Source organism: Octopus bimaculoides, chromosome 6, assembly GCF_046866305.1.
Source record: "Octopus bimaculoides isolate indiv1 chromosome 6, ASM4686630v1, whole genome shotgun sequence".
NCBI classification, from domain to species: Eukaryota; Metazoa; Mollusca; class Cephalopoda; order Octopoda; family Octopodidae; genus Octopus; species Octopus bimaculoides.
The window spans coordinates 75,314,556-75,330,931 of record NC_142933.1 but is presented as its reverse complement, the minus strand read 5'-3'; the positions used below and the strand labels follow the sequence as shown (position 1 = coordinate 75,330,931).

Sequence of the window (16,376 nt, the reverse complement as noted above, 5' to 3'; positions counted from 1 at the left end):
AGTCCTCAGTCAAATTGTCCAACCCATGCTAGCATGGAAAGCGGACGTTAAAACGACGATGATGATATGATACTTATATTGGTACTTATTCTATTAACCCCACTTCCTAATTTACCATTTCTCCTAATAAAAGAATAATTTATTCTGGTGGGATTTGAACTCAGAATACTGTAAGATGAAATTAAATACTCTATGGCTGTGTAGTTCAGAAGCTTGTGTTACAACCATGTGGTTTTGGGTTCATTTCTACTGCATGGTACCTTGGGCAAGTGTCTTCTACTATAACCCCAGGCTGACCAATGCCTTGTGAATGAATCTGGTAAATATAAACTGTGTGGAAGCACATTGTACTTGTGTGTGTGTGTGTGTGTGTGTGTGTGTGTGTGTGTGCCTTTGTCCCCCCTCCACATTACTTTTGACAACCAGTGTTGGTTTGCTTTTTCCTCATAACTTAGTGGTATAGTGAAAGCGATCAATAGAATGAGTACCAGACTTAAAAATACATAAGTACTATGGTCAATCAGTCGAATTAAAACCCTTCAAAGCAATCCTCCAGTATGGCTGAAGTTCGGTGACTGATACAAGTAAAAAAAAAAAAAATTAAAAAACAAGAGAAAGCTAATCAGTTTGGCATTTTACTGTTTTGGGTAACAAGGTTCAAAATGGACGGTAGAAATTTGATCTAGAAACAGAAAGTTACAATCATATTTAATAGTCTGATGTAGGTACAGGAAAACTACAACTGTAGATTGTGTATGTGGAATTTTTGGTTCACATGTTAAGACAGAATATGACCTTTGTATTCAGAAATGAAATATGAGAGCATGGCATCTCACATCTGAAGTGGATGAAATATAATACTAGTAAAAATTAATGCACTCAAAATGCTAATGATTTCTATACTTTTAGATAATGTTGGCTGTGAGTTGGCAGAATTATTAGCACTTCAAATAAAATGTTTAGCAGTCTTTCTTCTGGCTCCTTACATTCTCAGTTCATATTCTGCCCAACTTTTCTTTTCATTTTTTTCAGGCTTGGTAAAATAAAGTAATAGTTAAGTTGATGTAATTGTCTAAGCCCCTCATCTAAAATTGCTGGCCTTGTGCCAAAATTTGAAACAATTATTTACATTAAATGAGTGACTAAATGTCTGAATCTATAAAACATAGAGCTATATTCTTTATTGTATTATATTCTATCTTTTGTAAGTTCTCAGTTAAAATCCCACAGATGAAGTCAGATCAGGTTGGGGCATATATGTGAGCATGCACCGTTGCAGCGTGTCACTGCATCCACCATTTGTCAGTATTTGCTGGGGTCATCCCAGGCTATCCTTTGAGCAGCAGTGTCCTAGTCAGTTCCCATCTCTATGAGATATCTCCTCATCTGTCATGACCATGTAGCACGAGGCTGACTAATGTGAGTTGTCATTCCAGCTGGATCCTCAGAGAAGAGGATATGGTATGCAGGATCTAACCTAGAAAATTGAACAACATGACCAAACAGTCTGAACTGACACTCCCAGATCTTACAAATGACAGGACACATACCAGTTTCTGAGTATAGTCATTGATTAAACACAAAACCCAACCAATGGTAGCTCATAATCCTGCAAAACATCCTGGTACAAAAGGAGTTAAGGTGGTTCCTGAGGGCTTTGGACAGTGTTCAAGTCTTACAACCATAGAGCAAGACAGAGAAGACTAGAGATCTGAAAATCCAAACCTTTGTCCTCCTGCTCAGATATTGGCAGTACCAAACACTCATGTCTAGTGGGTCTACAACTGTACCAGCACATCCAAGTCTTTTTAAGACTTCAGGCTCACAGCTAATGCTGCAATTATGACCATTAATGTTTTGAGTGCTGTAATTATGGCCATTAATGTTCTGACCCCTATGGAGGTCAACCTTGTCTTCCATTCTCCCAGGGTTGATAAATCCATTACTAGTTAAGTTCTGGGGTTGATACAATTAATTGTTCCCCTCCCATAAAATTTTAGGCCTTGTCTCTGATTTAGAAACAATTATTGATAATATTTTTTATTAATGGTTTAGTCACTGGATGAAGGGAAAAACACGAGGAAGAAATCATGAGCAAGGTGCCTAGTCTCATTCAGGAATGGGTTGTGAGGAAAATGTTTCTTAACTCTTTAGCATTTAAACTGGCTATATCTGGCCAAAATATTCTTCTTGTTTTATGTTCAAACTGGCCAGATCCAGCCTTCCTACAATGTTAGTTTAAAAAATAAATGATCACATCATGGAAATATCAAAGCTACAAGATAATGCAAGATAAATTTCAAATAATGTGAATAAATAAGCATTAGATTTGACAGAATAATCAGAATGCTGAAGGGTTACAGGCCAGGGAGAAGTGAGTGACACCGACATTGTTTCAATCAGTGGTGTACTGTTGTCTGACCATTGTACCTTGCCTCAAGAAACATCTAACTAGTTGGGCCTCCAGGAAAAAGTTTGCAAGGTAGAATATAACTGCTTTTTGACCCTGAGGGAGTTTCTCTCAAGGCTTTACACTTCCTAAAATGGAACCATATAAGTGTTTTAGCAAAATTCTCTGGTGTAGCCTACATCTGGAACTCTATACTGGGAGGTGGCCTTAATCCCTATGACTACTCTGTGCTGATCTGGTCCTGCAAAGCAGCAGGTTGGTGATACTACTTTGGTCACCCATTGCTCTGTATAAGGTGGGGTAATGACAAAATCCTTGAGCTTTCTCCATGCTGTTTCAGATGGCCACCATTGCTTCATGCTGTCTCCCTCTTGTTACACAAATCACAGCAGACCATGACTCTTCCAAGCAGTTCTTGGTTTGTATTGGAGATACTGCAGCTTTCTGTCTCTATTGTTGATGCACCTGTAAAGAAGTGTTCTTTTTCAGGGAGCTGTTCATTTCCTCGGCTGGAAGTGTCATCACCTCAGGGCATATACTATCATTTGTATTATGTATCATACACTATATTTTCTTTGTTCCTGAGTAAATGATACATCCATTGACTGTCAGCATTGACAATTGATAGTAATCTTAGTTGTGATTTCATCATTGTTATTTTTGTTTTTGCTTTTTTTTTGCTACTACTACAAATAGCTGTGTAGATTTTGGTATTATCTGCATTTCCTTGGTGTAATCTAGCAGCTTTGGCTGTGACATCAATGCTTTTGGTTGCTATGCAGCAGCAGTAGTTACTGTAATAGAAATGCCACTTATTTGGTGAGGTAATCTTACTCTCCCCCTTACTCCTTTCTTCATCTCTTACTTCCCTCTCTTTTTTATCAAGTAAAAACTATTATTATTTTTTTCTCTGGACTCCATTAAGAAAGAAAAAGCAAAAGAAAAATTATTAAAAACAATATATTTTTCACAACAGTAATGATTCAATTAAAATATGGCTTTCTACAAGATCAATAAAAAGAAAAAAGACCATGCACCTCTTCTGGTGTGCTCTGCAACAAAATGTTCAACAACAAAAACATTTATGAAATCATGTTAAGGCAAAAAGACAAAAATTTGGGAAACTTACAGGAACAGATAATTCCATGACAATCAGTGAATGCATTAATAATGATTTAAAATTTTGGCACAAGGCCAATAATTTCAGGGGAGGCAGTAAGTTGATTACACCAACCCCACTGCTTGAGTGGTACTTATTTTATTGATCCCAAAAGGATGAAAGGCAAAGTTGACCTCAACAGAATTTGAACTCAGAACGTTAAGACAGATGAAATGCCATTAAGTATTTTGCTTGGTATGTTAACAATTCTGTCAGTTTGCTGCCTTAGTGAATGTATTAATAATAATAATAATAATAATGATAATAATAATAATAATAATAATAATAATAATAATAATAATAACAATAATAATAATAAGGACTTACAAATATATATAACATACAGAAAATTGCACTACTGGGCACTGCACACATCCTACGCAAAACACTTTCAATACAGTAACCATAAGAGCATCACAGCAAACCACAGCACATACCCAAGGCACACAGAGCTGTGCTCGGTAGTGAAGTGAAAGCATGTTATAAAAATAAAACTACTGAACAATAATAATAATAATAATAATAATAATTATGCTAATCATAATGAAAATAGTAATAATGGCTCCTAATTTAGGCACAAAGCCAGCAATACTGAGAGGTGTGAGTGAGTCCTTTAAATTGACCCCAATATTTAACTGGTGTTTTATTCTATTGACTTCAGAAGTATGAAAAGTCAAGTTGACCTCTGCTAACCACAAGGTGAGGGAGGTGGCCTCTTCCTCTTCCATTTCTGAAGCTGTGACTGATGGTGCTTTGGAAGCTGGTTTCAGCTGCCTTGGCTGCTCTTCACTACTTTCCTTTCTCCTCTGTTTTTCTTGTTTTTCTAGTTCTTCCTGATAAAAGACCATCAATGCGGCCTTTTGCCCAAACCATCTGTCTCATGCCATTTGTTTCTGTACTCACAGATGGAAACAGTTGTAGTGTCACTTTGTGGCCTTCAGAAGTTTGGTCATTCAGACTTGCAAGTCATTCTGCCTTCTCTTGAGCACTTGTCTCTCATTACCCCTGTGCTAACTACTCATGCTAGATCTGGTACTTATCCTATTGGTCTTTTGTTTTTGCTGAACTGCTAAGTTACTGGGACATAAACAAACCAACACTGGTTGTCAAATGGCAGTGGTGGGACAAGCACACACACACATACACACAACAAGCTTCTTTTAGTTTGTATCTACCAAATCCACTCACAAGGCTTTGCTTGGCCCAAAGCTATAGGAGAAAACACTTGCCTAAGCTGCCATGCAGAGGGACTGAACCTAGAACCATGTGGTTGGGAAAGCTGTACAGTAGTGATGATGATGATGATGATGATGACGGTGACGAGGATGAGAACAATGACAAGGATGATGACGACGACGACGAGGATGAGGATGAAGATGACGACAATGATGACGATAGGTTTTCATAGAATTTCTGTCTACCAACTTCACTCATGTTGTATTGTTCAGCCTGAAGATGTTGTAAAAGACCCTAGTATCCAAATATATGATAGCTGTTCCCCCAGAGAGGAGGATTAACATTAAGCCACAAAATTTTCAGAGAATGATCATCAATCTCATTGTTTCCTTGGTTTTTTTAACTTTATCGACCCTGCATGACTGAAAGGTAAAGTTGAGATTGTAGGATTTGAACTCAAAATATTGTAAGACATTTTATCCAGTAATATACCAGTAAGGTGGGGAGCTGGCAGAAACATTAGCACGCCAGGCGAAATGCTTAGCAGTATTTCGTCTGTCTTTATGTTCTGAGCTCAAATTCTACCGAGGTCATCTTTACCTTTCATCCTTTCAGGGTCAATAAATTAAGTACCAATTGCGTATTGGGGTTGATCTAATTGACTGGCCTCTCCCCGCAACATTTTAGGTCTTTCGTCTAGAGTGGAAAAGAAGATACCAGTTCTTCCATCCACCATTCTTGGTAACAATAATGGTTTCAAATTTTGGCACAAAGCCAGCAATTTTAGGGATGGTAGTAAGTCAATTACATCGACCCCAGTGTTTGACTGGTACTTTCTTTGTTGGCTCCAAAAAGATGAAAGGCGGAGTCAACCTGAGTGAAATATGAACTCAGACTGTAAAGAAACACAAAATGCAGCTAAGCATTTTGCTCAGTATACTAACAGTTTTACCAGCTCACCACCTTACCCTTGATAACAATAATAATTATAAACTGACAAGAGAGTCTCTATATGGTCACTTTAACTGGTAGAAATAGCAGTCAATGAACTTTCTAATCGCTCTCTACTGTCTTAAAGGAAGGACACATTGGGTAATGTTGTTTTAGGTATACTATGTCTGAAATTGAGATGGATTAGTCATGGCTGGATTGCTTTTGACCATTGGTTTGTTTGATTAAGTCTGACCTGGGGATAGATAACAACAGCAGCAACAACAACAACAACAACAAAAATGTTCAAACATAGGTATAAGGCCTGAAATTTGGGGGACAGTTTAGTGGATTTTAGTGATCCTTATATTGTATTGAGTGGTACTTTATTTTAAGGACCCTAAGAAGATGAAAGGCAAAGTTAACCACAGTGATAATTGAACTCAAAATGTAAAGAGCCACAGCATATATCACTAAGCATTTTGCCTGTTGCTCTACTCATTTACCAATTGTCCTAACAACAATGTTGACAATAACGATTTCTTTATTACAGACAAGGCCCTTAAACGGTATGGTTTATTGACCTTTAGTTGGCACCTTCTTGCCAATAGTAAACTACTGACTTACTTACAACCAGTATAGATCCATCTCTTATGGATTATCCAGTTGGTTCTAGTATTTTTCCAAGCTGTACAGTAGTGATGTTATCTTAAAATATTGTTTTTTTTTTCCATTATCATTCCTGTTTGTAGTTTGCAGACTTTTAATAACCATTGTCTATCCAAGAGCTTATGCTATAAATCCAATAATAATAATAATAATAATAATAATAATAATAATAATCTAGAAAATTATAGACCAGACATAACAGTAAAAGACAAGGAAAAGCGAAGTTGCTTACTAATTAATCTATCATGTTCGTTTGATTCCAGGATCATAAAGAAAGAGGATAAAAAAAAAAATTCAATCCCTTAAAATTTGAAATTGCAAGAATTTGGAGCATGAAAACTGTAAAGGTTATGCTTATAATAACTGGTTCATTGGGTTCTGTGAGCAAAGATATAGACAAATGGTTAAAGGAGGTTGGAATAGAATACTCTACTCTTTTACTCTTTTACTTGTTTCAGTCATTTGACTGCGGTCATGCTGGAGCACCACCTTTAGTCGAGCAAATCGACCCCAGGACTTATTCTTTGTAAGCTTAGTACTTATTCTATTGGTCACTTTTGCCGAACCGCTAAGTTACGGGGACGTAAACACACCACCATCGGTTGTCAAGCGATGTTGGGGAGACAAACACAGACACACATACACACACACATACATATATATATATATATATATATATATATATATACATATATACAACGGGCTTCTTCCAGTTTCCGTCTACCAAATCCACTCACAAGGCTATGGTCGGCCCGAGGCTACAGTAGAAGACACTTGCCCAAGATGCCATGCAGTGGGACTGAATCCGGAACCATGTGGTTGGTAAGCAAGCTACTTACCACACAGCCACTCCTACGCCTATAGAGCTTCTATAGAAAGTTTGCTTCTTAGAGACATGAAAGATTATCAGGAAGGTTCTAAGCACTTGAAAGACTATTAAAAGCTTGTGGATACCTGAGGTTACAGGTAGTTACCCACTACCCACATAAATCTTACCAACAATAAGACTGAACTTGAGTCAAATCAGTAATAACGGTTTCAAATTTTGGTGCAGGGCCAATGGTTTTTGAAGGGAGGGGGTCAGTCGATTACATCAATCCCAGTACTTGATTGGTACTTAATTTATGACCCCTGAAAGGGTGAAAGGCAAAGTTAACCTCAGCAGAATTTAAACTCAGAATGTAAAGAGCCAGAAGAAATGCCACTAAGCCATTTGTCTGGAGCTTTAATGATTTTGTCTGCCAACTGCCTTAAGAATAATAATAACCTTTTCTACTGAAGGCACAAGGCCTGAAATTTGGGAGAAGGGGACTAATTGATTACATCGACCCAGTGTTCCACTGGTACTTATTTTATCTACCCCAAAAAGATGAAAGGCAAAATCAGCCTCAGTGTAATTTGAAGTCAGAATGTAAAGACAGCCGAAATACCACTAAGCATTTCGTCCGGCATGCTAATGATTCTGCCAACTCACTACTTTAATAATAATAATAATAATAATCCTTTCTAATATAAGCACAAGGCCTGAAATTTTGTGGGGAGTGGGTAAGTCAATTATATCGACCCAGTGCTCAACTGGTACTTATTTTATCAACCCTGAAAGGATGAAAAGTAAAGTCGACCCCAGTGGAATTTGAACTCAGAACGTAGCTATGGTTAAAATACCACTAAGCATTTTACCTGGCATGCTAATGATTCTGTCAGCTTGCTGCCTTCTTAATAATAGTAATAATAATAATGATTTCAAATTTTGCTACAAGAGCAGCCATTTTGGGGGAGGGAATAAGTTGATTACATTGACCCCAGTGTTTCACTGGTACTTAATTTATCAACCCTGAAAGGATGAAAGCAAGGTCAACCCCTGTGGAAATTGAAGTCAGAATGGCAAGACGGGTGAAATACCACTAAGCATTTTGCCCAGTAGGCTAACAATTCTGCCAGCTCACCACCTTAATAACAACAATAATAATAACAATAATTATGTTAATGATATTTTTATTGGCTCTAGAGGCCTAAGAGGGAATAGTACAAAGACAAGATATGATACAATGTGGTGGTAGTAGGGGAGGATTGTGTTAAATAAAAAAGGAAAGTAACAACAAATGATGATATTGATGAAGAAGAAGGAGAGTACGAAAAAAGAGAAGGAAAAGAAGTAAAAGGAGGAGGAAGAGAAGAACTATTTCTTTATCTGCAGAAATAATAACAATAACTATAAATACATAAGCAATTTGTGCAGAATGCAAACTATTGATCCATTGATCCATTCTGAAACTGCATATTTTAAAACACAGAACTAAGAAATGAATTATAATTGTTGTACAGAGTGTATGGAATGGTGGTTGGTGGAGAGAGAGAGAGAGAGAGAGAGAGAGAGAGAGACAGAGATGTGATGTGATGTGTGCATTTGATGCCAATTATTTTGATATGGTTTTTATTACACAGAAAACAGAAAATGCAATGAAGCTAGACAAAAGAATGTTTCTTGTCATTGAAATAACAATAGAAAGGGCAGTTAGCCATGAAAAACAAATGGATCTCCTTTTCTCTCAGAATCTCTGTATTTCTCTTTGGATAAATGCAAAGACACACACATAGGCACATATACCCCACTTTCTTACACACTCTATCTCTCTATCACACTCACACACACACACACAAAAAACATTCCACTCCGTCTTAATATTAAAATTCTTCTCACTTGGATAAATTAAATAAAAGAAGATGACTTAATTGATACAATGAACCAAGTTAATTTTCTTTTTCAATTTCTAAAACTGAAACTCATTTAAACTAAGTATTAGTGAGGGTTTGTAATTCAGGCCCTAAAATTCAAACAGTGAAAAAAGGGAACAGTTGATTAAATCAATCCCAGTTCATAACTGGTATCTGTTTTAACATCACTAGAAGACAAACACTTGTTTATAGCATAGATTTTTTTTTTACAGTTATAAGGCATTTTTACCATTTCTGATGGCGCTTTACCATTTATAATACTGAGAACCCAAATAAAGTACTTAGATGGTGACTCGCCTTGTTGCATTGTCAGATGATGTCCATGAGTGTGCCTGGTTGTTCAAATGCCTGATACCAGCACGGGAATCAAACATTGGACAAGGATGATGATGATGATGATAATAAACCCAGACAATTTTTTCAAAATTACTTTTATTAACCAACTTGTCATCTTCTATTGAAAGAACTGACCAGCTGTATAGATGTAAACACAATTTTTTCTTCTTCCTTTCTTCCTTCTTTCTTTCCTTCTCTTTTCCATTGACATTCCTTTCAGATACACAGGCACACACACACACACACTCTCTCTCACTTTCTCCCCATTCCTCACCCTCTTTTACTATCCTATATATCTCTCTCCACCCCTACACACTTAATAATACTATAAAAAGAGACATATCTCCTCAAAACATTTAAATCTGAAGAGTCTACTAGAGTAGATGCAAGCGCTAATATATGATTTATAAAAACATGTGACATATTAATTAAAATGTGTAAATGTACAACCATCCAGATCTCTGAGTACCTTATTTTTTCTAATATATAATACCTGTACATCACCTCCAAACTTTCTAATATATATATATATATATATATATATATATATATGTAAATATATAAAAACAAAAAGATAAAGAGAGCAAAGGTAAGGTTGAAGAATTTTATGGATAGAGTCTTACAGCTGTTTCTGGGAAGATCCAGTACTTCCCTTCATCGGAGACAGAAAAAATAAAGTAATCTATTATTATATCCATAGGCGGATATTTTTAGTATGAAGTGGTAAAGAGTGTGATGTGCTGAAAAAAGAGAGAACAGTACTTGAAGTGTAGTTTCATTCCAGTGGTAAATATCCGTGTAGAAATTCGGGCAAATTAATCCTTGTGTGAATAATCCGGAAATTTATGTTGGAACGAGAGTTGATATAGCATAGATAGCAGAGGTATATATATTCCATATTGCAATAGATTTTTGCTTGTTTACTTGAAGAATGTCCATATATATATATATATATATGTATATATATATGGTGGTATATATATATATATATATATATATATATATATATATATATATATATAAATATATATATGTATGTATGTATGTATATATATATATATATATATATATATATATATATATGTATGTATGTGTGTATATATATATATATATATATATATATATATATATATATATATATGCTTGCCTAATGTGCCATGCAATAGGACTGAACCTGAAACCACATGGTTGCAAAGCGAACTTCTTAACCACACAGCCATGCCTGCATCTGTGGGTACAACTTAGATTATTGAAAGAACTAAATCTACCATCTGGGAAGCATTAGTACTATTTAAAGGAAGCTGAACACTGAATGAAGCTCACTTTTCAAATTCAAGCAGTTTCTTTGTGGTTTGGCAAATCTTACCTGAACTGCTAAAATAGATGACCTCTTTAATATGTAAAGCCATAAGTAAAAGAAATCGTTTGGTGTGGGTTTTTTTCCCTTTTGTTAATAGAGCACTATGAGGGTATGCTGAAAAGTTCCTAGCTTTAAAGGTATTGTGAAAGGTTTGGTTTGAGGCCCAACCTTCTGAGTTCTTTTTTCAGGGCTTAGAAAAACTGAAGGACCAGCGTAATAAGTGTGTGAATCCAAGAGGTGAATATGTTGAATAAAATCATAATTAACTGATCCTTCTATATTTTCTTTTACCCAAATCCAGGTACTTTTCAGCACCTCCTTGTAGTTGAACTATAGTTTAAAGAGTTGTCTGTCTCTCACCGTTACATCATATTTTCTCATGTAACGTATTCAGAACTGTATTGTTTAGTTAGTATTGTTCTTTGTTCCTTAAAGTGGTAGGGTTTGATTTGAGGAAGTTTTGGCTCTTAATTCTAGCTGATCAAGCAATCACATAGGATTTTCTTCCTTCATTGCTTTGCAAGATTTACAAGAAACTTTGGTCAGCTGTAATAATGTTGATGTCAAAAACAGCCTCCGTTTCATTGTGATGATGATAATGATGATGACAGTGATGGTGTTGGTGGTGATGTTGATGACAGTGATTATAATGACGATAATGATGATGATGATGAAGTTGATCATTAGCACTAACACACTACCAGCACCAGCACCACCAGCACCACCATCATCATTGATGCTGCTGCCATTGCCATGCCACTGTCATTGCCACCACCACCACCACCACCACCATCACCATGTCTGTCTTCCATACTAGCATGATTCAGAACACATTGGAATAGGTTGTCACAAATCTACATCAACTTGCACATATAGAAACAGAGAAAACAGGCCATCTTTGTTGTGATGTATGTCTTATACACTGTGAATTGGATGTGTTTTGTCATGCCACCAGTACTAGAGAAATTATTTTGGCATATCAACCTAATACATAATATATGATGATAAATGTGTTTTTTTTTTCCTCTTGTTCCATTATATTTTTTAATTCTTCTTACTCTCTATGTTTACATACAAGATTAGAGTAAATACCATGGCTTTGAGACAGGAAGCTTATATAAATTTAATCCATAGCAATGCAACCATTTAAAGATGAAGCAAATGACTTTACTTCATTCATTTCACCTAGTTGTAAAAAAATAGACTCCGCTGAAAAATAAGTAATGTTTTCTGAATGACAGATATATAAGGAAGACTTTCAGGACTGAGACATGTTATTAACTGCTAGACTTTGTAGCCATTTGTAACTCCTCTCAGTTCTATATGTTTTATTGTGAGAGGTGTCAAATGTTTCTAAGCATTTGCCCACCACAAAATTTACAATTACAAGATGTCTCCTTTTTTTTTTTTTAATCTATGAATGCATTAGGTATATTTTTATCATTAGCAAGTTATTTAGATTATTCATGTTTCTGATATTTATTCTCTCAGTTTTGTACATTTATATTTCAATGTAGAATATGATGAATAATGACACATAAAACTGTGACAAACCTTCAGACTGTGAAACAGACCCATGGTGGAGGCTTTCTCGTCAGGAAGGTGATTGGAGGAAGTATATCATCATGTGATCCTTTCATCATGTTGGACCACATAGGTAATGTTATTTATTAATTATTATGTTTTTCAAAATATTTTGTCTGTTAGTTCATTTAAAAATACTTCAATCCCTTTGATGCTAACTTGCTTGGGAACACTTCTATTCTATGATATTTAACCTCTCTTTGAAAAGCTTATGTTTAAATTGAAACCTTTCATCATTATTGTAAGAACATACCTTTATGTTATGTCTCAGACACCAGATTAATAATGAAGAAATTTACCTTTTATTTTACAAACTCTCTCCAAATTCTTTATCTTTAAAATCAAGTGAAGAAAATAGGCAATTACTTTGTTAAAAGTATGGCTATAAAAGCTTAAAGAATTAATGTAGCAGATCTCGTCCCCCCCCCCCCCACCCAAATTATGAAAATTTTCATAAAGAACTAGTGAAGTTTTGGCAGATTGAGTAATGACATCAGCAAAAATCTGACCAATGCAAACATCTTCCAGATTTTTTAGTAATGACATCACCACAAATCTGTCCAATCAGGTCCATTCTGAAGTGTATTAAAACATCAGATTTACAGAGACAGACAGACAATAACAAACTGGTGTGAATGATAGATAGAGTGAATGAGAGACAAGAGGAAAGAATGCATTCATGCATTCACATGAGGCACTCTTTGCTATCATATCCACCAAATATGACTGTCATTCATTCATTCCTCCTCTCTCTTCCCCTCTGTCTGTGTGTCTTTCTCATCCAGAAACAATCACAGAAAATACCCAACCAAGTCTATGGATAGAACTCTCTGATGTTACTCTTTTATTATTCTTTGGTCCACCACATCCAAAACAAGCTTTTAACAATAAACAGAGGAATCAAAAATGAATGACTACTCTTCTCATTCATGCCATCCATCTTAATGTTATACTGTGATAATATTTCTTAAACATGAAATGAATTATAGATATATCAGAGAGAGAGAGAGAGAGAGTTAAGGAAATTTATGAACATGTTATAATGATATAAGAGAGAATTATTGATGTACATCATGTTTTTTGTGTGTGTGTGAATTATTTGATAATACATGTTCTGCATGATTTGAAATGACTATTCATAATGATTCCTCCTAAAAAAAGAATCATGTTGAATTCCTGTAAAGACTTTATTTCTTTAACATCACTTAGTGCAGTAAATGTATGCAGAGTGTTAATGAATTGACAATAGGATGTTTTTGATAATTTGAATTGAAATATATGTCCTCAAAAGTCAAACAGTTTTTTTGTTTAGCCAATAATTAACAGGCAACAAAAATAACTAGATGTATTTGTAAGAATATGGGGGTGAATTAAGTTTATTAATGCTTTGATAATTGCATTTACATCAATAAAAATTTATGAGGCATGTAATATTGAAAACTGTATAGAACTTTTAACTGTAAGTCATATATTTAATGTCTTACAAAGTATTTTATTAAAGTAAATGGTTGTAACATATATGAACGGAAATGTGTTTTGAAATTGGTTTGAGATATTGTAAAATATAGTATTTCTCAGGATTTAGTTATCCATTTGAATCATAAAATAACTTTGGGCCAATGAGGGGCCCTCTGCATAGTTGCTCAGCTTGCTGTAATTAGCAATGCAGCGAAGTTTTCCTCAAAGTTCGCCTTACCATCTTAAAAAAAAAAAACAGAAGAATAAATTGGATTCTGTAGCCCTAGGTACTGCTAAAAAGACAGTAAAGTCAGAGCTGGAATGCTTTTGATCAGAGGTTTGCTTAACTTTTGCTGATCTGAGGATGAATACCAAAAAACAACAAAAACGAAATAGATTTTAATGTTAATTTTAAAAAAAAAAGAAGTCATTTTTGTAATTAATTTTCAAATATATTCTTGTAAATTCTAAACTTTCCTGAAAATTATTAGATAAAATAAAATGAGATGAAGTAAATAATTGATTTATACAAAGTTTTGAAAAGTACTTTCCCTACATATGTTTTTGTTGTTAGGTCCAGTGGATTATAAACCTGGTGAAGCTGTTGGTGCTCCTGACCATCCACACAGAGGTATTGAGATAATTTCCTACATCATAGATGGAAGTCTGACACATGAAGATTCTGCAGGAAACAAAGGTGATAATAGTTTTGAATACCAGTAAAATTTATTGTAAATAAATCAAATTCTTCATGCAATGAGTGATTGGGCAGCCTTGACAGCCAGCATCTTTGTGGTTGTTTGTTCAATCATTGTCTGCTGCCTTGTCAGTACATGCTGTCTATCAGCTTTAAATGTTGGACAAACCCTATACAGAATGTCGATTAGACCATTGACCAGTTCCTCTAGTTGGTGTCAACAAGACTTTTAGTGAATTGAATTAAAGTGGTGCAATGTGTCTGGATGAGTCCTTGCTTTGTTTGTGTTATAAGTGTTCATGGCAGTGCTCTGTCATAATCATATCTGATTGATTGGAAGTAGTAAACAAAAGAAAGAATAAAATAACTGTTTAGTGTGATGCCAGCAAAGCTGTAATGATAATGAAAAACTTGATGGCTGCTTTCCAAGCTTTATTAAACTCAATTGTTTATTTATAGATCAGAACATTTGGTTGTACCATTCACTTTTAGTTGTAAGTATGGAAACTCTCAAGTATACTCATTAAATAATAGTAACATTTCATTCTTTCCTCCTATAAAAGAAAAAAACTTTACCAGTATCAAACTATTTTAAGGGATTACTCCCATCCATATTGATTGGGAGGTTTTAGTACACAACTGAATCCCCTTATTTCCTGTGGAACTACTGCTTCATCATCATCTATGCTATTGCCTGTCATATCTTCTTTATCATTCGGTCCTAGTCAAGTTTCTTTTATTTTGTTCTACAATAGGAGGGGATTGTCTGGGTTTTAGGACAAGGTGCCAAGTCATGAACAAAAGCAGTAAACTCCCATTCATCTGGGTACCTGATATTTAAATAAGCTGGATTATTGTCAAGGAGTTTAACTTGAGTTATTAATGGTACATTCTTATTGTTCCCCACAAACCTCCTTAGGAGCACTTGTCCAAGATTCATAAGGCAGGAGGGCAGTGAATTTCCATGAGAAGAGCAGCTTTGAAATGCAAAGAAACTTTCATAGAGTGTAGTTGCTGTACTTTGGGAAGAACCAATTCCTAATACTTTAAGGAGAGATTGCATGATCGTAGGGCCACATGGACCACCCTCCTTATGATGCCATTGAACTTCTCTCTGCCTGTCCATTCCCAATACTGTGATATGGAGTTGTATGACTTGTAGCAACCCTTTTTAAGAGAGATAATCCTTCAAATTCTTAGATATGAAGGGGGTTCCTTAATTAAAGTGAATACAATTTGATATTTCACATAAGCTGAACAAGGGATCCAAACATCTGATTACTGTTGTTGTTTGCATATTGGGACATAGAAAAGTGAAAAATAACACTAGTAAAAACAGTAAATCATATTCAATGACTGCAGCATGATTTGGAATGGATTGGAATAATAATATGAATTTTGCCTCAATAATACTCCATACTCTATGATACAGGAGGGAAGTAGTTAATGATATAGTTTGCATGACTCTAAACAAAGAATTAACCCCTAAACACAAAAATCACACAGGGACTAAGACTACTAAAAACTGCATCAAATGGCAATTGAATAAAAATTCTGTATAAAATTTGTTTTGTCTTTGGATGACTCTTGTTAGTTAATACTTTACCTAAATCAAGAAAGTGAACAAGGGATTGTGTTTAAGAGTTTTACTATGATTTGGATAAGTTCATCTTAAATGCACGAGACCAGACAATCAGCTGGCTATATATATATATCAATGTAGCAAAGCAGCATCCAAAAAGCTCACTGTTTCATTACCCATTTATATAATCCTTACACACATCACAGACACTGATGGCAAAGCAGAAATATAAATGCTATACACAAAATACATAACAAAAATTCTGTGGTTTGGACAAAC

The 16,376-nt window shown here is 35.1% G+C and overlaps 1 protein-coding gene across 3 annotated transcripts in view; it reads left to right on the top strand.

Moving 5' to 3' along the window:
* Positions 1–16,376, top strand: part of LOC106880063 (uncharacterized) — a 52,098-nt gene that overhangs the window by 13,875 nt on the left and 21,847 nt on the right. Inside the window, exons 1-3 of one of the 3 annotated variants that reach the window (XM_089354103.1) lie at positions 11,662–11,684; positions 12,294–12,433; positions 14,393–14,515. In XM_089354103.1, the coding sequence (XP_089210229.1) occupies positions 12,307–12,433; positions 14,393–14,515 (250 nt within the window). In that variant the 5' untranslated portion in view covers positions 11,662–11,684; positions 12,294–12,306. Of the gene's footprint in view, positions 1–11,661; positions 11,685–12,267; positions 12,434–14,392; positions 14,516–16,376 lie in introns of those variants that run through there. The other 2 variants (XM_014929869.3, XM_089354102.1) reach the window with 2 other exon arrangements.